General features: G+C 38.1%; 1 protein-coding gene and 1 long non-coding RNA gene across 3 annotated transcripts in view; one reads left to right on the top strand and one right to left on the bottom strand.

Annotated features, from left to right (window-relative positions):
• Positions 1-8,171, bottom strand: part of LOC129037935 (uncharacterized) — a 56,298-nt gene extending 48,127 nt beyond the window's left edge. The window contains exon 1 of the long non-coding RNA XR_008503021.2: positions 7,635-8,171. This is a non-coding gene — a long non-coding RNA (uncharacterized LOC129037935). The remainder of the gene's footprint in view (positions 1-7,634) is intronic.
• Positions 8,172-8,254: 83 nt separating this feature from the next.
• On the top strand, positions 8,255-24,881 carry FBXO30 (F-box protein 30). 2 transcript variants are annotated; one of them, XM_063666729.1, is made up of 4 exons: positions 8,255-8,463; positions 15,080-15,172; positions 16,608-18,657; positions 22,699-24,881. In XM_063666729.1, the coding sequence occupies exons 3-4, from the start codon at positions 16,624-16,626 to the stop codon at positions 22,900-22,902; spliced, it is 2,238 nt and encodes a 745-aa protein (XP_063522799.1). In that variant the 5' UTR covers positions 8,255-8,463; positions 15,080-15,172; positions 16,608-16,623; the 3' UTR covers positions 22,903-24,881. The 2 variants fall into 2 exon arrangements, with proteins under 2 accessions (XP_063522799.1, XP_054346277.1); XM_054490302.2 differs by lacking the exon at positions 15,080-15,172 and having other exon boundaries at positions 8,257-8,463.
• The last annotated feature ends 1,053 nt before the right edge of the window (positions 24,882-25,934 follow it).

The following is a 25,934-nucleotide window of genomic DNA, read 5'->3' as shown; positions in this document are numbered from 1 at the left end:
AAGAAATAGGGCTATTGAGTGGAAGACTTTGCTTCTCAAGACTTTGCAACAAATAGGAAGTACACATACAGGGCTAGACTTTGGAGGCCTCCACCTTCCCTTTTAATTCTTTCACCATCTTGAGGCCCTTGAAATCTCCTATTCCCATGCCTCAGATCCTCTTCTGCTACCAACTGTCCATTATTCTAAATGAAATACTGTTCATTCCAGGGTTGCTTTTAATACGTGATTCCACAAGACCTCGTAAATTACCAGAGGAACAAATTGATAACATTGTGCTCCACCCAGATGACTTGTCATTCAATACCCACCACTGGAGAGACCTCAGATTTCCCAACTTTGAGGAAGAGGAAAAGAAAACATACCTTTCCTAGAGTTTTGTTTTCCCTCAAAAGAAGTCAGTCTAGAGATGAATCAGGGGGCCATTTGCCAGGTACTAGCTTCAGCGTTGTAAGCTGATACGAATGGAGAGCATGCTTACCTTTAACCCTTTGCATATTGGAAAAGCAAATTAGAAAGTGAGTTTCCTTTTAGGTCTTACCATTCCTTCATTGATGCTCTGGAAGACATCCAATTCTTCTTTTGGTGGAAAAACTCCCCCAAATCTACATTTTCTACTTTCAAGGTTTATGCGATAGAGTCTTTCTTACTACAACAACTTGATCTACATTGAGTGATATTAATATAAACCCATAATTATTGATTTACATATACACATTTCTTTCTCTTGTCCCAGTCCCATCTTTAATATTCTAAATACATCCTGAATCACTTTGTATAACTAAGGATAAGTAAAAGTAATGCTAGTTACTTTATTTATTCAGGAAATATTGTGTCTTAGAAAGACAAATTAGTTTAACTTGCTTGTCACCTTAGATATTTCAGTGGAGTGGAAAATAATCCATTGACCTTGAAGACCACATTGCTTCTGTACCCTGAAATGTCCCAAAGTAGGTGTGTGCCGGTTAGTAAGTTTCTATCCCAATGTAATAATACACTTTCTTTCCTTTATTGTCAAAATGTAAGGTCAGAGAAAGGTCTATGAAAAGTGTGCTGCCATCCCCAAATATGAAGCAACAATTTACAATTATTTGTGTGTAACACAAATGTCATTTAACCAACATTTATTTGAGTATATCATATTCCCTAGGCTCTGAGAATACAGGAATAAACTAGATAGACAACAGACCCTGTCCCTTTGCCTGCTGGGATTATCAGCCTTGCTTAACTACAAGGCTTAACAGAGGTTTCAGCTGCAATTTTTTTTTTTTTTTTTTTTTTTTTTGAGATGGAGTCCTGCTTTGTCACCCAGGCTGGAGTGCAGTGGCACAATCTCGGCTCACTGAAACCTCTGTCTCCTGGGTTCAAGCGATTCTCCTGCCTTAGCCTTCTGTGTAACTGGGATTACAGGTGTGTGCCACTTACCCCGGCTAATTTTGTATTTTTAGTAGAGATGGGTTTTCACCATGTTGGCCAGGCTGGTCTTGAACTCTTAACCTCAAGTAGTCCACCCACTTCGGCCTCCCTAAATGCTGGATTCAGGTGTGAGCCGCCGCACCTGGCTTCAGCTACAAATCTTAATGAGTAGACTCAATATCTCTCAGAAGTCCATTGCACAGGATGACTCAGTTGTTTCTGAGTTTTCCCAGAGATTTTGTTAGAAGTGCTCAAGACTAAATCCACTTATGATCTTGTGCTTGGGTCTCCTTTTCACTGCCCAGTCCATCAAGGGCAAGGCCAACCAGCTACCCTGATAAGAGCACAGCTCCCCTGGCTTCTGTAGCGCCCCTGCAGCTCTATCAGTCTCTGCAGCAAAGTTGCCCCATGGTGGAACACAAGTGGGAAAGAACTTTCCTCTGCCTAAAATAATGTCACAATTTGTCACTTGAGCTTGAAGCTGCACAAAGACAGTCCCTTTTGCTTCTGCCTACTACCCTTTTTTGCTAAGATACTTGACTACCTCTAGGATCTGGCTGAGGAAAAGACACCTAACATTATTGAGTGCTCACATGTGCCAGGCACTGTTCTAAGTACTTTAAAGATATTAATTCATTAAACTCTCAAAACAGCACATGTTGGGGCAGGGGAGAACACTATTCGTCCCTATTTTAGAGATGAGAAAAGTAGGATCTGATGTACTAGTTATCTATCACCGTACAACAAATGATCAAACACTTAATGGCTTATTAAACAACTTCACATTTTCTGTGAATCAGGGCATGGCTTAGTGGGGGCCTCTGTTTTAAGGTTTCTCACAAAGCTACAATTCAAGGTGTTGGCCAGGGCGAGGGTGTCATTTGAAGGCTTGATAGAGAAAGGATCTGCTTCCATATTCACGTAGGTGGTTGCTGGCAGGATTCAGTTCCTTTGGGATATTGAATTGATGGCCTGGATTCCTAACTGATGGTTGACAGTGAATATCCTCAGTTCCATGCCATGTGGGCCTCCCCAACATGACAACTTGTTTCATAAAAGGCAGCAAGAGGGAGAGTCTGCTAGCATGACAAAAGTCAGAATCTTTCGTAGACATGAAAGTGATATCCTAACACCTTTGACATATTTAACTGGTTAAAAAGCAAGTTATAGCTCTTGTCCTCATTGAAGCGATTATGTGTGAACAGTAGGAGACATGGATCTTTGGGGGCCATCTGAGAGTCTTTCTCCCAGACAGAAAGCTTAAATAATTTACCAAGAATTAGGAGTCAGCATTTAAGCATAGGAAATCTACCTCCAGAGGAAAATGAGACTCAAATGGTTTGGAAACCAGGCTAGGCACAGAAATAAATACGAATTTCTGTTTTATCACCTTTTGGATGAGTCACTAAAACAAGGGTGATAAAGATGTAGGCTTTTTTGTGGTAGATTTTTCTCCCCATGCAGGGTTTTTAAAAAATTTGAAAACCGCATTATGTGGTTTCACATAGTTATATGAATTTCCAGGAGCTTTAAAAATGATCAGAAAACATGTTGCCACCATTTCTTCCATTCACATGTGGCACCAGCTATTAGACTAGAGTTAAGTAACAACTCAGTAACAATGTGCTTGTCTGATCCCAACAACCTCTTTTGAGCCCTCTTCTTGTTACCAGCATGGCATTTATATGAAGGCATTTGACTTTGCTACAAATGCAATTGAATAGAGAATATAGTAGAACTGAGAACTAAATAGTGAGCCCATTTATGGGGTAAATTAGAAGTGGTTTCTCCCAGATATTTAATCTATACCATATTTCTTCGAATAATGAGAAATGTATACATAGATATTAAACATTATCTAAAAATGTACTATCAGAAAGTGCTGTTCGCTTAGCAAAGTCACATATGTATTTGTAGACAACTGATCTAAAAGGACATCTAAGAGATGTCCTCTCTTAGATGTCCTCTCATCTAAGAGATGAGACAAGGCTACCTAATCATCTGCTTAGGCACAGACTAGTACCCATAAGTGCTAGCTTCCTGAAATGCAAATACCACACCTTTGAGGTACAACCTTTCAGGGAATGGGATTTTTCATTTGTTTCTTTATTTGTTTAATGAGCATATATTCTGTATGCTAGACACTATATTAAGAAATCTAATTGTAATAACTCAAACTGTGAAACACTGAAATGCACATGATAATTTCAACAATGTCTTATAGCAAGCCTGTGGTGTACAGGAACAAAACCTTGGTCTTCTGCTTTTGTAATATTCCAGGCTGCCTTGGTTCAAATTCTCTTGATAATTTACATAAAATTGCAAGGTTGACTTTGGGTTATGAATATTACCCTTGGCAGGCTGCTTCCAAATTATCATATAATTGTATGTTAATTATCATATTCCTCATACTTCAAATGAACTTATATAGGAAATATAATTATAGCTACTAGATTCTAGACTCTGGGAATTAGATGATTCAAACCGGCTCTTTCTCTCTTGCAATCCCGTAGGAGCATATCATAAAAGAGGAATGGTATTTCCCACCACAGTCCCAGCTGGTAATTCTGATTGTCCCATGATTTCACAGCTGCAAATCAGCCCCCACCCAATCACACTTGTCTCTGGCAATGATCCTTTCCTTAATTAGAACATGACTTAGACTTTAGTCCTAACTTATCTGTTGCCTTGGCCCTGGGCTACCTGAGTACAGGCTGGTTTAGTTGGAAAAGAAAACCTACTTGAACATAGTTCTGTTTGCCCTAACATTGAACAAAGGGAAGAGCCATTTGTCTGGTTGCTGAATTTACTTTATTTAGCAACTGAATTTATTTTCTTTGACAACTTCTCTCTCTTACAGTCTAGTCTTGTGTCTAGGCTTTGTATTTGTGGTGTCATTTTTGTAGTTCTTATTCCTTCCTCCACTTGGGTATAGCCTCTAGAAAAAGTTACTAGGTCTTGTCCAAGCCTGTATGTGACAGCATGTGGGGTGTGATGTGAGGAGCAAGTAAGGCTTTCCTCTAAGGTAGCAGGTAGGTCAAACCTAATATTGCCCTTTCCTCCTTTTTTTAAAAAACCTTAAATTTCCAGGGTCCCCGTCACTTCTCTTGAGTGGCTAAGTCACACAGATAAGAGCTTTCCTCTAGAAGTCTATGTCAAAATACATGTATATTAGAGAGGAGGGCATATTTAAAGAAACTTGTGATTTCTGGCATTCTTTCTGCTCACCTTACACTTGGATACATTCTCTTGGAAAGGCACCAATAGAAGGTAAATAGAATATACACAGAAAATGAGGATGGGGTGAAATGACAGGAAAAGTAAACATTTTATTTTTCAAATGACAAATATTCATTAAGCATCTACAATGTACATGGTAGTATACTAGATAGTTGGGGAAGATATTAAAGTGATGCAAAATCTGCTTCCATGAATTTGGGAGATAATCTGTGAGCCAATATCTACATGTGAATCTATATGTTTCACATATAGATTTGTGAAAAAGGTAACAGTGCCATTTGGTACACGTAAAAGTGATCAAAACAGATAGCATTTGCTACAGAGTCCTCTCACAGAGGACATGGTATTAGAGCTGTATAGTTAAGAAGGAGGAATCTCAGATTTATTATTATACTGTATAATCACAGGTGGCTTGGAATTGGACTGTGCATAGTGTTTGGTAGAGAAAAGAAGGAAACAAATCAGGCTACAATGAAAGATTTACTTTGAGCAACTGAAGACAGGAGTTGAGACTGTATCTCATGGGCTCTAGATAGCCATCAGCTATGGTCTGAATGGTTTTGTCTCCTTCTCAAAAATTCATGTTGAAACTTAACCCCAATGCAACAGTGTTGGAACGTATGGCCTTTGGGAGGTGACTGAGTTTTAAGAGCTCTGCCCTAAGGAATGGGATTAGATGCCCTTATAAGAGGGCTGGGCAAAGGGAATTTGACTTTTGTCCCTTCAACTTCTGCTATGAGGACAGAGCTTTCCTCCTCTCCAGAGGAAGAGGTGTTCAAGGTGCTATCTTAGAAGCACAGATGGGACGTTTACCAGACAAGCAAATCTGCCCATGCCTTGATCTTGAACTTCCCAGCCTCCAGAATTGTGAGAAAATAAATTTTTCTTCTTTATAATTATAGTTTCTCGTAATTTATAATTACCCAGTCTGTAATATTTTGTTACAGCAGCATAAACAGACTGTGACAGTTAATACTGAGTGTTAACTTGATTGGCTTGAAGGATGTAAAGTATTGATAATAGGTGTGTCTGTGAGGGTGTTGCCAAAGGAGATTAACATTTGAGTCAGTGGGCTGGGAAAGGCAGACCCACCCTTAATCTAGGTGGGCACCATCTAATTAGCTGCCAGTGCAGTTAGGATATAAAGCAGGCAGAAAAACGTGAAAACGCTAGACTGGCCAAGCCTCCCAGCCTACATCTTTCTCCTATGCTGGATGCTTCCTGCCCTTGAACATCAGACTCCAAGTTCTTCAGTTTTGGAACTCAAACTGGCTCTCCTTGCTCCTCAGCTTGCAGATGGCCTATTGTGGGACCTTGTGATCATGTGAGTTAATACTTAATAAACTCCCTTTTATTTGTATCTATTCTATTAGTTCTGTCCCTCTAGAGAACCCTGACTAATACACATACGAAAACATCATCCCAGCTAGGTGAATATAAAAATAACAAGATAAAATGGGTGTCTTAGGAAGAATTGTGTTGATAGGGGATTTGAGATAGGAGACACTGCAGGAGAAAGGACTGGTTAGGCAACAGCAGACATCCAAATTTGTTTAAGACAGCAATGGTAAAAAACAAAAAACAAAAAACAAAAACAAAAAACTTCAGCCAAATTAAATTTAAAGGAGTTTGAGCAACGAACAATTCACGAATCAGGCAGCCTCCTGAGCTAGAGTAGGCTCTGAGACTCCAGTGCAGCCACATGGTGGAAGATGATTTACGGACAGAAGAAGGAAAGTGACATACAGAAAACGGAACTGAGGTACAGAAACAGCTGGACTGGTTACAGGTTGGGGTTTGCCTTATTTGAACAAGGTTTGAACAACTGGCTACATTTGATTGGCCAAACTCAATGATTGACAGAAGTGTGGGCTATGGTCTGTTTACTCCTCCACTTATTATAGTTCACAGTGTACACAGAAACCTTTAGGCTGAACGTAAAATATGTAAGGAGGCTGCTTTAGGCTAAACTTGATTTAACAGTAACTAGGGATGAAGGTGAAAGAAAAAAAGGATTTTAATAATTGTCTGGACATGGAAAATTATTGAGATGAAGGGACAAAGAAGACAATGAGGTTTCCAACCTGAATGACTCAACTTCAGGCGGGTGAGGGTGACCTAGTGTCAGCTAGGTGACTTAGTAAAAGGTAAAGCCCCAGATCTCAATAAGTATAATTAGAGATTCACAGAATTTTAAAGCTGGAAAGGGCTCTAGAGATAATCTATTTTAGATCCTTTATAAGAGGACAACTAAAGCAAAAGAAAGGTCTGTGACTCAATCCAGGACAGTGAGCATTGAGCGGGGCTATAGTGTAGCAGCACCTACATCCTCTCCCACTGGGCCATCCTGCCTGTTTCCCCATCCTGACCATGTAGCTCTCTGGACAGTGGCTCTCAAGGTCTGAACCGAGGACCAGAGCCTGTCTGCAGCCAAATTAGGCAAAATAAGGGGAACAGATAATTTTTCAAAAAGTTAACCATTTAAGGAATCAACCTTTACTCTGTAATCTAAGTTCCTAACTCAATTTTTGTTTTGTTTTGTTTAATTTACGGATCTGAAAAACCCACAGGTCTGAGAGACATTTCTCTGTAGGATAGCAAGTTATGTGTGAGCTCTCTTTCCCAAAGCACAACAGCAGGGGGGTAAAGATGCAGCCACAAAAAGGATGACAACAGTGTTTTCCTGGCTCTGCCCCCATCCCCACTGCCAGGATTACAGCCATCTTCCCTTTGTTGTAATTCTCTTGCGACAGAGGTGAGCAGGAGTCCCCGACAGAGGGGTGGAGGCGGGTGAGCGGCTCCCACCACCCAGAGCTCGGAATCACTGTCCCTCGGCCGTAGACCAAGGCTTGGTGGTGGCAGCGGGGGCGTGGACATCCATCCATTCTTTGATACAGCCCTGTGGGATTTCTTCACTCCCCAGTCATATGTAAGGCACACTGCAAAAGCGGCTTCAAGCCCCCTCCCCAGCTAATTACCTTCGCGGAATGACGCCTCGGCCCCTCACAGAAGCAGACCCTGGTGGGCTGTCCCGTCCGGGCTCCAGAGAGGCTCCGCCGCCCGCCGGGATCCAGGGCTGAGCTCCCCCGGGGGGAGGTAAAATCCGACAGGGGATAACGGGTCACAGCACCGTCCTGGCACTAAGTCACGGGACTTGGGCACACTGAGTTAGCCGGCGGGAAGGCCTGTGGCGACAATCACCAAAGGTCGAGCAAGGGCTGACCCATTTCCTCCAAAAATGAGCTAAAGGGAAAGCAACGCCCCGGAGTCAAGGGATCGGGGCTGCTGCTCCTTCGACTAGCGGCGCGAACAAGTCATGCTACTTGGGCCTGTTTCCTCAACTGTAAAATGAGGGGTCTAGGATTCCCTCTGGGAATGTACGATTCTAAAATCGAACAGGGTTTGGTGGCACTGCCGGGGCGGAGCCTCACGGGGCGCCGCGGGAATCCACCGACAGGACTCGCCACAGTGAGAGCTCTCTCCAGACCCTACTCCAGCCACGTCGCTGCGGGGTCAGAGGGCGGCGTGCGCGCCCCCGCCGGGCCTGCGTGCGCGTCCCCGCCCAGCTGTCGGCTCAAGCCGGGCCGGGTGGGCGGGGCGCAGCGGGGCGGGGCGCGCGAGGAGGGTGGCTGCTTCTAGAGCAGGCCGGGAGAAGAGAAAAGGCGGCGGCCCGGCTGGGGAAGAGGGGCGGAGGAGGCGGTTCGGACGGCTGTGTGGGGCACGGAGCGTCGCCGGGACAGAGCGGAGCAGCTGGGCACGGCGTCCAGGGCAGCTAGGGCCTGGGCCGCGGTTCGGCCGCGCCGGCCGGTGAGTGTCGGGAGGCCCGCAGGGGAGGCCGGCGCCGTCCGCGCTGCGGCGGGGACGAAGGCGGCGGCCGGGCAGTTTGAGGCCCGGGGCCGGGACCGAGGCGCTGGCGCTGGCGCTGGCGGCCGTGGGGTTGACGGGCCCGGCCTGGAGCAGAGGAAAGGCGGCTGACCCCGGTCCGTGCGCGTCCCGGGTCGGCCGTCCGGGCGCCCTGAGAGGGCGTCCGCGGCGCTGGTGTCCGCGCCGGGCCGCATGCCGGGCCAGCCGTTGAGGTCAACAAATGGCGACTCAAGCCTCGAGGGCACCGACCTCCGTGTCCCCCCCAGTTTGTGTGTCTTTGTATTGGGAAGGGACGAAGGAGGAGTTAAACTTAGGGAACCCTAAGCTTCTCGTTCCGTCTGGCTTTTAGAAACTTGGGTTCTTTGGGGACAAATGGGTTAAAGTAAGACTGGGGAGGCATCATCCACTGTCTGCACGGGATGAGCAAACTTGGTAACTTTGCCATTCATGGAAGTGAGAGGATCTTAGCCTTAGCCTCGGTCCTTATTAAAGGGGAACTTCCTTATTTTGCAGACCTGAGGTTATTTGTGTTGTTCCAAGACCTGCGCCTTGGAACTGCTTTGCTTGGAAGGGGTTTGTAGAGCGCGTGCTGAATTCAAAGTAATCTGCCAGTATGTTTTTAACGGGTATATTTGGGAGTATAGAGGCAAAGAGGCAGAACAGTATGTGTTTACCAAGGTCCTAGTACTCCATTTCCCTCTCCCTTTCTCTTGTTTTTCTTTTTGAGCCCTGTCGTAAGTCCCAGATAAAAGATGCTTGGGAACGAATTGACCTTTTATTCCGTGATTACTTCGTTGACTCTGATCCAAGATGAAGTTATTTATGGGCATTCTGATATCGGTGTAGATTAATTTAAAACTTTTAATACAAAATCCCAAACTTTTTAAATTTTAATTTCCATTTGCTAAATTTCAATACTGTTTGTTCTTTAGAGACCTATGGAAATTATATTAACAGGTTTTGCATTTGCTCATACTAAGGTTTTCCAAAGCAGTCCAATTGTTGACATGGCAAAAGGAAAAGAGTAGCATAAAATAAACCTTTAGGATTTTTCAGAGGGTTAGATTTCAATATGCGGTTTCCGCTGAATCACTCTTCTTCATGCTTAGTCACTGTTTCTCATCACAAAAGTTTAATTGGGGATAACATGGTGTTTTGCTAACTTTTTAAATTGCCAATTTGTTTTTACCTAGCACTTTAATGCCGTGACGTAACTTTTTTTTTTTTTTTTTAATTCTGGAAATGGTGGAGTTTCGTGAATGCTGTAAGAGAACTGAAGTTTCGAATATAGGCAAACTTTAATGTATACCAAGTGTACTAGGTATTTAATTTCAATCCAGTATTTCTCCCGGTCTAGCGTTGGGAGACTTCTTCTAAAAAGTGTCCTAATATATCATTAAAAAGCAATATTATATAAGTAATGCTAACGTGTATAGAGAGGTACTTTAAGGTCACCAAAATAGGCATTGGTTAATGCTTACTGTTTGATATAACGTGTTTCTAAGATGTGAATATTTTAATGGATAAGCGCTATGCTATTCTGTATGATTTTGGATAAATATTTTAATTCAGTTCCTAAGACTGCTTATTTGATAAAAGGAGTTAGTACATATTATGGAATGTCATTGTATTTGTAGAATTTTTTGACATAAAACAATTGAGTCAAAGACTGTATAAAATATAAATTAAATTCAAATTCAGTGTGATGAAATAGAGGAGATTGGCCTTAGACAAGTTGCTTCTATATTTTAGGTAGCTAGATGTTAGATACAGACAAACGGATCAGTTAAAACCCAGTCTGTGAAAATCTTTTTTTTAAAGAATAGGTAATGTTATTACTAGGTAGTTCCTCATATGATTGCATTTAATTAATGATCTCATAAAAATAATTACACGTAAAATTTTTGTGTATATAAGTGTGGCTGTTGTGCAAATCGAAGTACATCTGGTTTCTGAGAACTGCATGTTTATATCCTTTTGGACACACACATAATTGTAAACAATCTTTATAAAGTTCTAGATTGTTTCCAGAGTAAAGTAATTGCCTCAAGGTCACTAAGCTGAGACTCCTTGGAAGCCCATTCCCTCATGTCATGTTACCTGTTTTAGTAAACTGAGTTTTACCATTTGGGTGGATTATTTTCATCTGAGTATCAACTCAAATAGGTTCTAGTCCGAGTATTAAATATTGATTAATACTATTTCAATTTCCCATGTAAGTCTGTGATTTCATTTACTTATTTAGTGGAGAACATTGCAAGTAGTTAGATTTCGCTTTGGAATAAGCTACTCATGACCATGATTCTATTTAGAAATGAAAGATATATGTTTTGATATATTATATCTGGAACAATAAAACGTGAAAAAAGAAAAAGAACGAAAGTTTAATAAAAGAATGTACACATTGTAATCCATTTAGCCATTTGGGACTGGAAGCTAGTGCTTTGAGTTGGGAATTTAAGGATAATGCCTTTTTGATTTTGTCTAACCACCGCCCCCCAACTCCACCTCTTTTTAAACAGTAAGATAAGATGCCTAACTAGGGTATAGATTTATTATGATTTTTAAAGCTGAGTGCACCTGATAAACAGATCAGTCAGCAGAGGTACTATGCACTAATACCTCTGGACTTTACAAGGGATGAGATTTGCACTGGAAGAGCTTATAACTGATTGCCAAATTTGAAATTTCATTTGTGGACTTAACTTGTAGAAATGGTTAATTAATTTAACAAATCTGTCTATAGTTTTATATCAGCCTTACACTGGAACAGTATATTACTGTTTTAAGTATATTTTATCTAATACCATGTTAATTGTAATACTAAGCTGTAGGCTGATAGCACTTCCTATTTTGAACTTATTTTTCTCACTCTCCACCCTATTTGGGTACCTTTGCATGTGCAGACCTTAATCCCTTCCTTTCTTTTTGAACCCAGTGCTTCTATATTCATTATTTTTTCCAGTAATTGATCTGCAGGGTTGATGAGGGAATTAAAATAGTGGAAAAATATACGGTAAATGCTTCCTCCTGTGTTTCTCATATTATTATTTAAGATTTTAAAACAATGGAAGGTTGAAACTAACTTTCTTTGATTTACTTTTTTTGATAGATGATTTGTCCTACTCCATATATAATGCCTGGAACGTATTACTTACGTGCTCAACATATGTTTGAGCGCCATTGACTTTTTATGGCCAGTACAATGAAGTAATTTTGATTCAGTTTGATTGATGCCAGATCTGTAAGGTATTTTTATGTGGAATATGTAGTTTTTCGTGAAATAAAGAATCTCATTTGTCCATTTCATTGTTTTCTTATATTATAATTCTTCGTGTATTTAACACAAATGAGTCTCTGAGGCAGAATTTTGAATGTAGGGAACATAAGAATGAATGAGACAGAGATGATTCTGACTTTCATGGAGCTTATAGCTTTCCTGTGGAAATAGATATTAAACAGAATGATGACTTACTTAGAGTTGTCACTAGTATTACCAAGGAAAAAGACAGTGTGTAATGAGTACACACAATATGGGATCCATTACCTTGTCTTTGGAGTATGTGGAAAAGTAACAGGTAAGCCAAGACTTACGGTTGAGGCAGCAGGGGCGTGTGGGAGGAAAAGGGATGTGTGTCTGTGTCGGTGTGTTAGAGGTAGAGGCAGACATTAGGAACAGCCTTGAGGCAGCAGGTTATTTTGAATACATTAGATGACTCTTATATTTTAAAATCATGCTAATTTGCACTTCTTTATATTTACTTACCCCCTTATGTATTTTAATGAATTTTTTAAAAATGCTTTTTTGAGGGCAATATATTTATGCCTTTAATGACAAGATCTTATTTCATTATATGGGAAAATGCCATGTCTTAGAATTATTTTAATGAATTGCTTGTCAGCCAGAGAGTATGAGTTGGCAAAGAACTTCTCTTAGAGAAAATTGAAAGAATTGAAAACATTTGATGATTTACTAATATTTTCTGGTCCAGCAAAACTTTTCCAACAATTTAAATTCAAATGTAAATTATTAGAGATGTTAGTTGTTTTCTACTGTGCCTACTGTGTCACTGTTAACTGATAAATAAGAGATTGATGTTTTTAAACCTGTTTTACAGGATTTACAAGCAATTGCAAAATACTTTATAAAGGCATGTTTAATTTGGTAGTAGTGGTCTTGATTAGGAAGAGGATGAATCTAGGAGAATTTTAAATTCTGAAGCTGAGGATTCTATTCCCAGAATACTGAGTATTGACTACTATATTTTCTTAATTTTTTTCTTAATATAGTTAATAGGAAAATGGAATTGCAATTCACTCCTCATTTTTATGGCTATTTTAATAATTGTTAAATTTAGTAATATAATGTTGTTCCATACACTTATACGGAGCATTATCTATGTAAATTATTCTTCAAATAATTTAAAACATATATATTCAAAGGAGAGTAAAATGCTGTTATAACTGGAAGGGACCAAAAGACTTTCTTGACCACAGGAGTGATTAAGTGTTGGGATAAACTACAAGCAAAGTTGTGTAATCTCCATTCTTCACATAACATCTTAACATTGGATCACCAGTTACAGAAGTGCTGCCTTATTTTTTTAAACTTTTATAAGTAAACATACCTGTTATTGTCCATGGATGTTGATCAGACGTGGAGCTGGAACATACAGTCCTAGCTCTGCCACTTACTAGGTAGATGACCTTGGGCAGATCACTTACTCTTTCTGAACCTCAGTTTCCTCCAGGTTGTTATAAGGATGTGTAAAGAAGGATAAAATAGGTACATAATTACTGTTCTCTCTTCCTTGTAAGTCTACTTCAGAAAATAATAAATGTTATGAACTTGTTGCTATGGATGCTTTTTTTAAACCTTATTCAAAGGGGAATGGGTAGTGTAAAAGAGACTATTTGTTTGAAGCTTGACTACTTTCCTTCTACCTTTGAAAATTATTGCTGTTTTTGCTTTTAACTCAGACCCTGTTGCAAGCAGTTGCTATTTTAAGCACTTTTGAATTAAGTGATGTTTTTAAGATATGTTTTGCCTGGTGGTGTCGTGTGATGGTGTGTACAGTAACATAAAGTGTCCCTAAAAGTTCTGAGAGCACTGGTTACTTCTGGTGAAACTGCTTGTATTTTTAGGTTTCTCCCTTAGTAACAGTCAAGCTTGTAACCTTCAGCATGTGAGATCAACTCAGTCTAGTTCCTGCAAAATAAGAAAGCTACAGCTGTTTTCACAATCTAATCACTCAGTAAGATTTGTCGTAATTCTTAATAAAGTTTTCTTTAGATGTCTGGTTAATTTACAAATGTTTGTCATTAGTCTTTTATTTCTATATGACTATTTTAGTATGTCTATTTATATAGTTCTATACTTATGTCTAAAATTCATGAAGATAAACATTTAAAAGTATTCAACTCATAATTTGTAATTTTTAACACAATTAAAAAATATAGGTTTGGTGTTGAATATGTACCTTGTCTTTTCTTTGACATCATTGAACACCGTAATATCAACTCGGAACTTTTCTACTGAATCAAGAAAAGCTCTGTTGATGATGATTCAGGTACACTTTTGTTATTTTAGTTTGAGAAAACTCATACCTCAACTGGAGAAAAAGATAATAGCAATTGAGGAGTGATTAATTAGTTACCTGGAGCCAAGATAGATTTTATGGAAAAATACGTCAGAGAGTTAACAATCTCTTATGCACTGAGGTGAAGAAAACAGGATAAGAATCACCTTCCTATCCAGAAAATTCTTGTCTACTACAATGTAATTTAATTTTGGAAATGTTGAACTGAGTTGCCTGTGCCATATACAAGTAGAAATATATCATAAGTAATCCATTGTAGAGAGTGAAGAGGAGTTTGAAAGAGGAATCTGGGCAGGATGTGTAGATGGATTTTCAGCTTATGTATGGTAATTGAAACTTTTGGAGAAAATGAGAGCACTCAGGGAGAATGTACAGAACAAGCAAAAAATGACACAAGCCCTGAAGAAATGCAATATTTAAGTAATTATTATTGAGTAATAGTTAAGAAGACTAAGGGTAAGAGAAAGACTGGAGTGACATCATGAAAAGCAAGAGGATGTAATAGTCCCAAAATAAGGGATTAGTTATCATCACGATACAATGGCCAAGGAAGATGGGGTCTAGAAAAATGTGCTCTCCAGATTTAGTATTGAGGTTCTCAGCAGAGCAGTTTTAATAGGGGTAGTAAAAATAGGGCCAGAATAGAGAGTTAAAGAATATATAGGAAATTAGAAGTTTTTTGGTGGTTTTCAGTTTTTCTTTTGAAAGCTTGACTGGATAAGAAAAAAAAAATGGTGGCAAAGGGGGGATATTATGTTATTATTTCAATTATTATTATTATTTTTTGAGACAGAGTCTCACTCTGTCACCCAGGCTGGAATGCAGGGGTGCACAATCATGGCTTACTGCATCCTCAATCTCCTGGGCTCATTTGAGCCTCTTGCCTTGGCCTCCCAAGTAGTTGGGACTACAGGTGCATGTCACTATGCCTGGCTAATTTTTTTGTTTTTGTTTTCTAGAGACAGGGCCTTGCTGTGTTGTCCAGGCTGGTCTTGAACTCCAGGCCTCAAATGACCCTCCTATCTTGGCCTCCCAAAGTGCTGGGATTAGAGGTTTGAGCCACCGTGACTATTATTTTAGTTTTTAAAGGTTAAATAATCTTTTAAAGTTTTTATTGCTAATAGGAAACACACCAGTAAAGAAGTTGATTATACTAAAAATACATTGAATAGGCTCAATAATTATAATTAAGTCAATATATAATGGTTAGACTTTTATTTTTCATATAAAACTTTTCTTTATAAAAGTTATGATGGAAATTTTAAAGCAGGGAAGACCATTAGACATCTATAATCCGTTCATGTTATTTTATAGAACTATTTCTCTGCTTAAAATTCTCAGTGACTTCCAGTTGTAAAAGTGTGAACTCTTTGGAGCAGCATAAAGCACTCATCATGATTTGCCTTATTCCTTTCTGGCCTCATCTCTTACAGATACCTGGCATTTTCCCCTGTGATCCAACAATACTAGGGAACTTGAGGTTTTGCTAATTCATGCTTTTCTGTATTTGCATATGCTATTACTTCTGCATTGAATGCCTCTCTTTCTTACCAGTTTACCATCCCATACTTAAGACTTCTCTTTCAAGACTACTGTGATTTATTCTCTAATCCCTACTCATATTATCTTCTCTATTGGTACCATTTTACTTCTGTCAAATTGACCATATAAAAACGAGATACACTTTTTACTGTCTTTGACATCCTGCTGTAGCTTTTTGAGAGGAGGCACTGTGATTGCTAATCTTTATATTGCCACACCAAACACAGTGCATGGTCCATGATAGTTAAATAATAAATAGGCATTCAATGAATGAATGTGGCCCTCAAAAGTAAGTGATTTGCCCACAGCCACAGAGCTTGAGCTAGAACTTTTATTTTCTGGATAAATTCCTTGTATGTTCTAATTAAGACTTACTTAATTTGTTGCAGAATTTATTAAGGCATATATAGAAGGAGTTATCAATAGATGAAATCTTAAATGAATTCATTTAGAAGGAATAAAAAGAAAACTAAGAAAGCTTTAAATATATTCATGAAATTCATATTGTTCTTTTAGTAATACGAGATCTCTGAAATGTGGGGTACAATCAAAATCAGTTTAGTTGAAATTAGAAAGGTAAAAGTGAAAACACTCTGAAATCTAAAACACACATTAACTTGTTTTTAACATTATATAATATACAGTATTAGAATTTAAATAGTATATTTTGAAACTTTTGCCCTTTTAGGCATATTGTTATATAGTATATAAAAATGAGCCTGTATGACATTCTACAGTATTGAATTGTTACTAGAATGTAAGTGCTTACATCCTTTCAAGACATTGATTATATGTAAAATTAACTGGTTAAGTATGTTTGTTTTATATATGTCATCCTAAAATAAACCAAGATATTAGATACATTAGTGATTTAATTATTAAACAATTTTGAAAAATCAACCATTTTTTGGCTAATTTCTTATCTTTTTCCATTTCATCAACCAGAGCTGGACTGGCAATTATGGAGGAGGAGCTGCAGCATTCCCATTGTGTGAATTGTGTCAGTAGACGGTGCATGACCAGGCCAGAGCCAGGGATTTCCTGTGATTTGATTGGTTGTCCATTGGTTTGTGGTGCAGTTTTCCATTCTTGTAAAGCTGATGAGCATCGACTTTTATGTCCATTTGAACGAGTGCCTTGCTTAAATAGTGACTTTGGATGTCCATTTACCATGGCCCGAAATAAAGTTGCTGAACATCTAGAAATGTGTCCTGCAAGTGTGGTGTGCTGTACTATGGAATGGAATCGATGGCCAGTTAGTTATGCAGACCGGAAATCATATGAAAATCTAAGCAGAGATGTCGATGAAGTGGCACAATTGGATATGGCCTTGGCTCTTCAAGACCAAAGGATGCTCTTAGAATCCCTCAAAGTAGCCACCATGATGTCAAAAGCAACTGATAAAGTATCCAAACCTAGAGAACAAATCTCAGTTAAATCAAGTGTCCCAGAAATACCACATACTAATGGTTTGGTGTCTGTTGATGAAGAATCTTATGGTGCACTTTATCAAGCTACTGTAGAAACAACCAGAAGTTTGGCTGCTGCTTTGGATATCCTGAATACTGCTACAAGAGACATTGGCATGTTAAATACAAGTGTTCCAAATGACATGGATGAACAGCAAAATGTGAGAGAAAGCTTAGAGGATCAAAACTTGAAAGACCAAGATCATCTTTATGAGGAGGAGATAGGAGCAGTAGGTGGAATTGACTACAATGACACAAATCAGAATGCCCAGTCTGAACAAAATGGTTCAAGTGATTTATTATGTGACTTGAATGCAAGTTCTTATGACACTTCTGCTCTTTGTAATGGCTTTCCTTTGGAAAATATATGTACCCAGGTCATAGACCAGAATCAGAATTTACGTGGTGATTCAAAACAAAGTAACTTAACAAATGGAGACTGTGTGGCATCATCAGATGGCACTTCAAAACCTTCCAGCTCACTTGGGGTGGCAGCACAACTTATGGAAATAATACCTTCCAGTGCTTTGCCTAATGGCACAGTTCAGCATATCCTCATGCCAGATGATGAGGGTGAAGGTGAATTGTGTTGGAAAAAAGTAGACTTAGGGGACTTGAAGAATGTGGATGTCTTATCTTTCAGTCATGCTCCTTCATTCAATTTTCTTTCTAATTCATGTTGGTCTAAACCAAAGGAAGATAAAGCAGTAGATACATCAGATTTGGAAGTTGCAGAAGATCCTATGGGCCTCCAAGGAATAGATCTGATCACAGCAGCATTGCTTTTTTGTCTAGGAGATTCTCCAGGAGGGAGGGGTATATCTGATAGCCGCATGGCTGATATTTATCACATTGATGTTGGGACTCAGACTTTTTCACTTCCATCTGCAATATTAGCTACAAGTACAATGGTTGGGGAGATAGCTTCAGCTTCAGCTTGTGATCATGCCAATCCACAGCTTTCAAATCCAAGTCCGTTTCAGACACTTGGGCTGGATTTAGTATTGGAATGTGTCGCTAGGTACCAACCTAAGCAGCGTTCAATGTTTACCTTTGTGTGTGGACAGTTATTTAGAAGGAAAGAATTTTCTTCCCATTTTAAGAATGTGCATGGTGACATTCATGCTGGACTCAATGGCTGGATGGAACAGAGGTGCCCTTTAGCTTACTATGGTTGTACCTATTCTCAGCGTAGATTTTGTCCATCAGTACAAGGAGCGAAGATTATACATGACCGCCATTTGAGGTCATTTGGAGTTCAGCCATGTGTATCTACAGTATTAGTGGAGCCTGCCAGAAACTGTGTGTTGGGATTACATAATGACCATCTAAGTAGTCTTCCTTTTGAGGTCCTGCAGCATATTGCAGGCTTTCTTGATGGCTTCAGCTTATGCCAGCTCTCATGTGTATCCAAGTTAATGAGGGATGTGTGTGGCAGCCTGCTTCAGTCTCGTGGCATGGTCATACTGCAGTGGGGGAAAAGGAAGTATCCAGAAGGAAATTCATCATGGCAGATAAAAGAAAAGGTTAGTGTAATCTTTACAACCTCTTATTTGACATAAAGAGGCCTTTAATAATACTGCTGAATTAATACAATTAATATCTTGTTGAGAAATTGACCATTCCCTAAAACTTATTAAATCAGTGTGATGACAGACTTTTTCTTAATGGTAATTAATAATGAACTAGGATAGTTAGAATTGTTTGCCATAATTATAGGTTTACTACTGATTTCCTAGAACTAGATTATAATCTAATATGGCAGAGACCACTTATGTTTCTCAATTTTTCTATAACAACTCTGTTTGGGTCCATGTTACCATCTTCTAATTTGGACTCCATCTGAAAAATGTGCACCATAAGATAATGGAGGAAGCAAGAAGAGGGTTTTTTTCCTGCTTGTAATTGTCTCTCCATTCTATGGCAATTTTGTTCCTACAATTTGGTTGTTTCAGGTATAACCTAAATAGCAAGAGATGAGAATAAGTTACAACTACTACTATGGTCATATATTAAAGTGACCAGAGGAATATATGATATGGGGAATAAGGAACATAAATGGATGAATGAGGAAATGCTTTAGGCTGCTGTGAGAACAGAGTAGGGCAGTAGGATTTGATATTTTGGGTGGGGACTCTGGGTTTAGTAGAGTCCAAAGGAGTGATGCATATTGTTTTGGAAACTTGAGCTAGAGATTTAGGCAGACCTAAGCAAATCCAAGCTACACCATTTTCCTTCTGTGATACCCTACTTTTGCTCAGCTTCTATTTGGCACTACTCAGTAGGAACTGGAAGGCATTACAGATGTCTTTGATTGAAGGCGTTTTTTAATTTTTGAACACTTATAATATGAAACTTTTACATTTTCTAAAGTGGAAACAATTGTGATAAACTTTACATTTAGTTGCACAGCATTCAAACTCTGGTTACTTTATTTGTAGCACCTTTAGGTTTTCTTTCATTCATTGCACTGATTTTTCAGAATACTACATCCACTTGGTTTCCCTGAGGCCTTGACCAATAAATGATCACACAAATTGTTTCATGATTTTTTTTTCCAAAAGGGAATTTCTGATGGCAGAAAGTTTCTACTGCTTGTGTTTGTGTGTATTTTTGTTTTCTGTATGATTTTGTATCTTTTCTTCCCTTTGGGATGGGACAGTCTTAGTATGGCCTCTTTTTATCTTTGCCTACTAGTGTTGACATATGGAGTGAAATTTTTTTGGGGGATTCTATAATCATTCCTGCAGAAAATCTCACCTACTCTTCAAATTTAACTCACCGTCGTTTATATAGATTACTCACACATCTGTATCCTAGCCATTTGCTCCACTGAACTCCCAACCACTATATACAAACATCTACTGGACATTTCCACTTGATTACCCTATAGCTTTCTCAAACTCAACATATCCAACCTACTCCAGTCCTCCCCCTCTTAGTCTGAGAAAGTGGCACCATCATCACCAAGTTTCCTAAACCAGGAATTTAGGAGTTACGTTGGCTGCTTTTTCTCCCCCCTTTATTTTTATTCAGATAATCATGAAGTCCTGAAACTTCTCAGGTTTGCTTTTCTGTTTCCACTGCCATTTCCCAAGTTCAGTCCCAACTGTAGTTGTCTCCTGGACTACAACAACAGCTTCCTTCTAACTGGGTTCCTACTTCCATTTGGGCCCTTCTCCAATATATTCTCTACACAAGAGCTAATGTGATACATATTTTCTTAAATACAATTCTTACACTGTCACCACAGTGCTTAAAAACTTCCTTAATATTTGTTCATCACCCCTGGATAGAGCCCAGCTCCTTAATAAAACATTTGAGACTTTTCATAATCTCATCTTTATCTTTTCACTTTCCTCCTGTCATTTTATACTGTAACCGCATTGATTTACTTACAGTTCCCTGATGTTTTTTCTTGCGTTAAGTCTTTAAAATTTGCCATCCCTAATTCTCACACTTGAGCACCTGCAATATGCTACTCAGTGTGCATTAGTACTTTGCTTGTATTAACTTATATAATCCACTGTACCCATTTTACAGACAAAGAAACAGAGGTTAAGTAAGCTGGCCAACTAATTGACTTAGGAAGCCGGTTTCTCAATCTTGTGATCTTCATCTTTCTTGCTATGTCCCGCTTACTCTTCAGGTTTTACCTCCTGAAGATAGCTTCTTGGGACCCATAACCTGACAAGTTGTTGCACTGCTCTGTGTTCCTGTGGTGATATACCTCTACTAAAGCACTCACTGAACTGTTTTGAAATTGACTGATGAATTGTCAGTTTCAGTCACTAGACTGTAAATTCCTTGAGAAGTGGGACTCTCAGGGAACCAAAATACTGCCTTGCATAGCACCTACTATGTAGTAGGCACTGAGTAAATACTTAATGCATACTTGAATGAAAGATGGATCCATTACTAAGAAACCTTGTCATCAGCAGGTGGGAGTCATACATTTTCTTTTGCCTGCTTTTCCTGAGTTTGTTTCACCAGACTCTCAGTTGTATGGAAGTAGAGAGACTGCCTGTCTCCATTGAATCTTTCAGCTAATTCACCTGCCCAAGCTTAAAGAAAACTCCTAATTCCTTTTGTAGCTTTGTGAGCATGGGGAATGGTAAGGGAGGCTAGTGACATCTATACTATCACTAGGCCTTCACTGACTCCTGGGAAATTACTCCATAAAGGGTAATTGATCATAATCCTAAGGAGTATGGGGTTACTGTTGTGCTGAACAATGGGGACTTTCTATTGCTAGTTGACAAATAATTGTTTTCCCACATCTAGCCACCCTGAGAAGACATTACCATGCTTTCCTGAGAAGCAATAAATGCTGAGGGTTTTTCTTAAATCTGCCGCTTTCTAAAGCAGGGGTGTCCAATCTCTTGGCTTCCCTGGGCCACATTGGTAGAAAAAGAATTGTCTTGGGCCACACATAAGATACACTAACGATAGCTGATGAGCTAAAAAAAAAAAAAAAACACACACACACACACACACAAAATCTCATAACGTTTTAAGAAAGTTGACGAATTTGTGTTGGACTACATTCAAAGGCGTCCTGGGCCACATGCTGCCCAGGGGCCCCAGGTTAGACAAGCTTGTTCTAAAGCATCTGCTGTTCAACGTGTGTAAATTGTTCCCTAATTAGATATTTGCCTGTTGATAAACTTAGCAGGCATGGCTAGGCCTGTCCTACCCCATTCATGCTTGTTATCTAGGTCTGTCCTGCTCTGCATTCATGCTTGTTACTTATGTTCAGGTAGCTTTATGTTTCATTTGTAAAGATGAGGGGCATGAGGCACAGTCTTTTGCTGGTCTAATAATTTGACAGTGCTTCAGGGCCTAGAGCTGTTGGGTGGACAAAAGGGGAAGTAGCTAATATTTTTACATACAGACATGAATAGGGATGGCAGGTGAGTATTTTGCCTAGAAACATGTTTTACAATGATATGGACTAAAATAGGATCCACTTTACAAATATTATTTTTATATAAAATTTCACAGCCATTTTGAACAAATTGAAGTACTTGAATATCACTAAGTACCTTTAGTACTTGTGAACAGCGGAAAAATAAGCTTACCTTGGCACACAATATTCTAGGGTATTTTTTAGTACTGATATTATAAATAGGAATGGGAGAGAAAAACTTGGAGAAAAAAAATAACAGGTGCATTGTCAGTATCTCCAGAGTGTGATTAATTCTAGATAGCCAATCGGAGAGTATGAAAGAATAGTGTGTAGTATATAATATTTTAGGAAATGGCTCTGCATTTGTGCAGTTTTGATTTTTTAAAAATCATTTAGGGTGTGATTTTTAATACTGAGTTTTGTCTTTTATTGTTTTTACATTTATTGAAGTCATAATGTTATAGAAGTGATTTACCTTGTAAATATTTGACAGATATATTTGTATCCAAAAGGATTTACCAATTTTTAATTTTATAGCTATTTGAAACTTTATATTGGATGCTTCTATAATAGCAGAAATGTATGCAGTAGGAGCAAAAAGTGTGTTTGATTCTCTACAAATTGACTTGTTTAAATCTAAAGTAGAATTTTCTTGTAGGTATGGCGATTTAGTACTGCATTTTGTTCTGTTAATGAATGGAAATTTGCTGACATCCTAAGCATGGCAGACCACTTGAAGAAATGCAGTTACAATGTTGTCGAGAAACGGGAGGAAGCAATCCCTTTGCCATGTATGTGTGTGACACGAGAACTCACTAAAGAAGGACGTTCACTGCGCTCAGTTTTAAAACCTGTACTTTAAAAGTTGTAATTTTACTTGCACATATATGCAAGCACCTAGTATAATTTCTTTGTAATATGTGAAACTTTATTAATGTATTAAATATTACAACTAGCTAAATTTATTGTCACTGTGTATATAATGTTTTGAAGTGACATCTATTTTTATAAAGTACTGTTTAGTTGGAAAAAGTTGCCTTAATGTTTGAAATGTGTGAAATTTTTGGAACTTGCTGGACAGGGTGATTTAATTTTTAGCTACATAATTTTAAGAATTAGTATTTTCAGTGGTGTGCATATTTTGGTTCTTAAATTTTTGCTTCTTAAACTAAAAAAATCCTGACCAATTTATTTGTTGTTTTCTGTGGGTTGCAACCCATGCAATCAAAAAGCAAAACTTTGATTCAGATTTTTTACAGCATAGGTTTTTCATATAAAAATATTCTGAATTTGTTAAGCACTGCCATAAGATCATTATAATGTTTTTGTCTTTTAGTGCTTCCCTATACAATTGTTAATGCATAAATGATCTCTAATATATACTTACATACGTAAAATCATAAAGTTTGGTAATGCAGTTTATCATATTTTAAAAAGAATCTACAAAGATGTTTTTATCTCATATATTTACAACTCAACACACAGAGTGACCATGTGCAGCTTTCTTTTTTGTTAGATGCCACATCCGAAGACTCATCGCAATGTGTTATATGACAGGACAAAGCAAAAACAAACAAAAAGCAAGCCTGTGAATATAATTTAATTTGAAACTGCTCCTGGTATTATATATTTGCTAGTTATCTAATGTTTTAAAAGAAAATATACCTCATTTTAAGTTTGAATTGGGCGTATTGTATAAATTTCAAATATTCAGAATGCAAAGGGCTTGACTTAAATGTTTGCCTTTTGATGTTTATAAACATTACAAATATGTTGTTTTAAGACATTTAAAAACGTGAAATTTGTTATCTTTGTAAAATGACAATCATGTAGAAACCTGTCTTGGTTGACAATCTCTTTGAAACATTTCCAAGTTAATTTCCCATAGGCTTCACCACCAAGAAAGTAAGAATTGCATCTTTGCATAATGACCAAGGTATAATGGAAAAATATACCTGTTCTTGAAGTAGTTTATTATAGTTTTCAAATTGATTTATACCATTATTAACCTGATGTGGTCTGCTTAAAAAATGAATATATCACTATTTAGAAATAAATTGCAAAGGTGGGGATATATACTTAAATAATTTGTCTTAAGTAAATTAGCATTTGGTAGTCTGAAATGGTGACAGATTACTTGTTAAAATTGTGAAAACTCTGTTGTGTCCTCTCTTCCTACATTTGTCCCTGGGAGTACTCCACGATTACTAGGTTCTTGATTCCCTTATATGGCAATCAGGCAGAGGCGTTCCTTGGGCATTAGAGAGTTCTGAAGCTTAAGATTTGTTTTGGTTGGATCAAGTCCTTAGTACAGTTGAAAAACAGAGCATTAAAGACTAATCAATTGTTTTGCCTCACCAGTCATTTTAAATAGTAGAATACTTATTTCTCAGTGCTTAAAATTTCTTTTTCAACTGTGAGATTGAATAAACCGTCTCTATTTCTGTGGAAAAAACAACAGAAAAAAGATATTAAATACCATAAAATATAACTCTGCCTTTTAAAGTTTTGCTGAAGAATGTGTCTGTGGTTAGGATAGCACAAGCATTAACTTTTGTTTTATAGTTAGGCTTTTTAAAATTCATTGTTTTTAAATTTAGACTTCTTATTTCCACAGTGGATTATGAGATATTTAACAATTTTTCCACCTTATATTTCTTTTACACATTTTGCTGTTCTCTTTTTTGTTATTGTTATGCCACCATACCATTTTGTTAAAATGTTTTCTTTGTGAAACATTTGTTCAAGTTCTAATAAAATTAATGTTTTCCCTTAACATGGCTCAATAACTTAAAAATGTTCATTTAAATAAAATTTTAATACTTGTTTGACAAATTCCAACACAATCATATTATTTCTGTAATGTGGATTTTCTGCATGTTATGGTAGTTGTTGATTATCATCATTACTCACCCATGTTTTACTAGTGAACCTTAATTTTTTTAAAATTTGAGACACTCATTAGTTAGCTTTCTCTGATCCTTCAGTGTCTTGAAAGTAATACCACCTAGGTGCACTGAAAGGCGGAAGAGTTTCTAGCATGGTTATAGCTCTAAAAGTTGTCATGGAAACCATCTGTCTCTCCTCTTAAGTATGAAAAGGTTTTTATGTTGGCCTAATAGATTGTACTTTGAGAAGTCATCATTGATTCCTTAGTCTTTGCTAAATAGCAAGGTAAAAGGCAAGCATCGGGATGGAGGGAAGTATTTGAATTCACTTTTGTCCTCTGCCTCCTTCCCCAATACTGCCTGTTAGCTTAATCTTTCTCCCTCTCCCTTTCCCTTCTCCCTCTCTCACTCTTTTTTCTAGATTTTGAGACTCACAGATCTTACAGCAGTGGTTCCTAAAATGTGGTCCTTGGACCAGCAGGAACATCAACACCTAGGAATTTGTTAGAAATGCAGATTATTAGGCTTCTCTCCAGACTTAGTGAATCAGGAACTCTGGGGTGGGACCCAACAATCTGTTTTAACGAGATCTCCAGGTGATTCTAATGCACAGTAAAGTATTAGAACTTCGAGGGAAGCCTGGGTCATGCCAGCTACCCTCTGGTGCATTACTGGAGTGGATATATGTGTGTACCTGTGTGTGTTTGTATAAATATATGTGTAATCCAAAAGTCAGAGTAATGGTGATTTATTAATGGTTAAACTATATATGTTGTCTCAATTTTACAGCCATATGACAAAATACACTGGGTACTGTAGTTGTTAGACTTGTATTCTTTAAATTAGTATTTACTAGTATTTAAAATTTTACTAGTGTTTCTTCTGTTCAAGGTAAATTACAGTGCAAATTTTAGTTCATTAGCAGTAACATTTAGCCTAGTCATCTCATTCTCTTGTTTAGTGGTTGTAGAGTCGTGAACATATTCAAATTGTAGGGTAATCAAAG

The sequence above is a fragment of the Pongo pygmaeus genome, chromosome 5 (genome assembly GCF_028885625.2).
Source record: "Pongo pygmaeus isolate AG05252 chromosome 5, NHGRI_mPonPyg2-v2.0_pri, whole genome shotgun sequence".
Classification (NCBI taxonomy): Eukaryota; Metazoa; Chordata; class Mammalia; order Primates; family Hominidae; genus Pongo; species Pongo pygmaeus.
The sequence above is the reverse complement of the archived record's forward strand: the minus strand, read 5'-3'. Positions and strand labels throughout refer to the sequence as shown.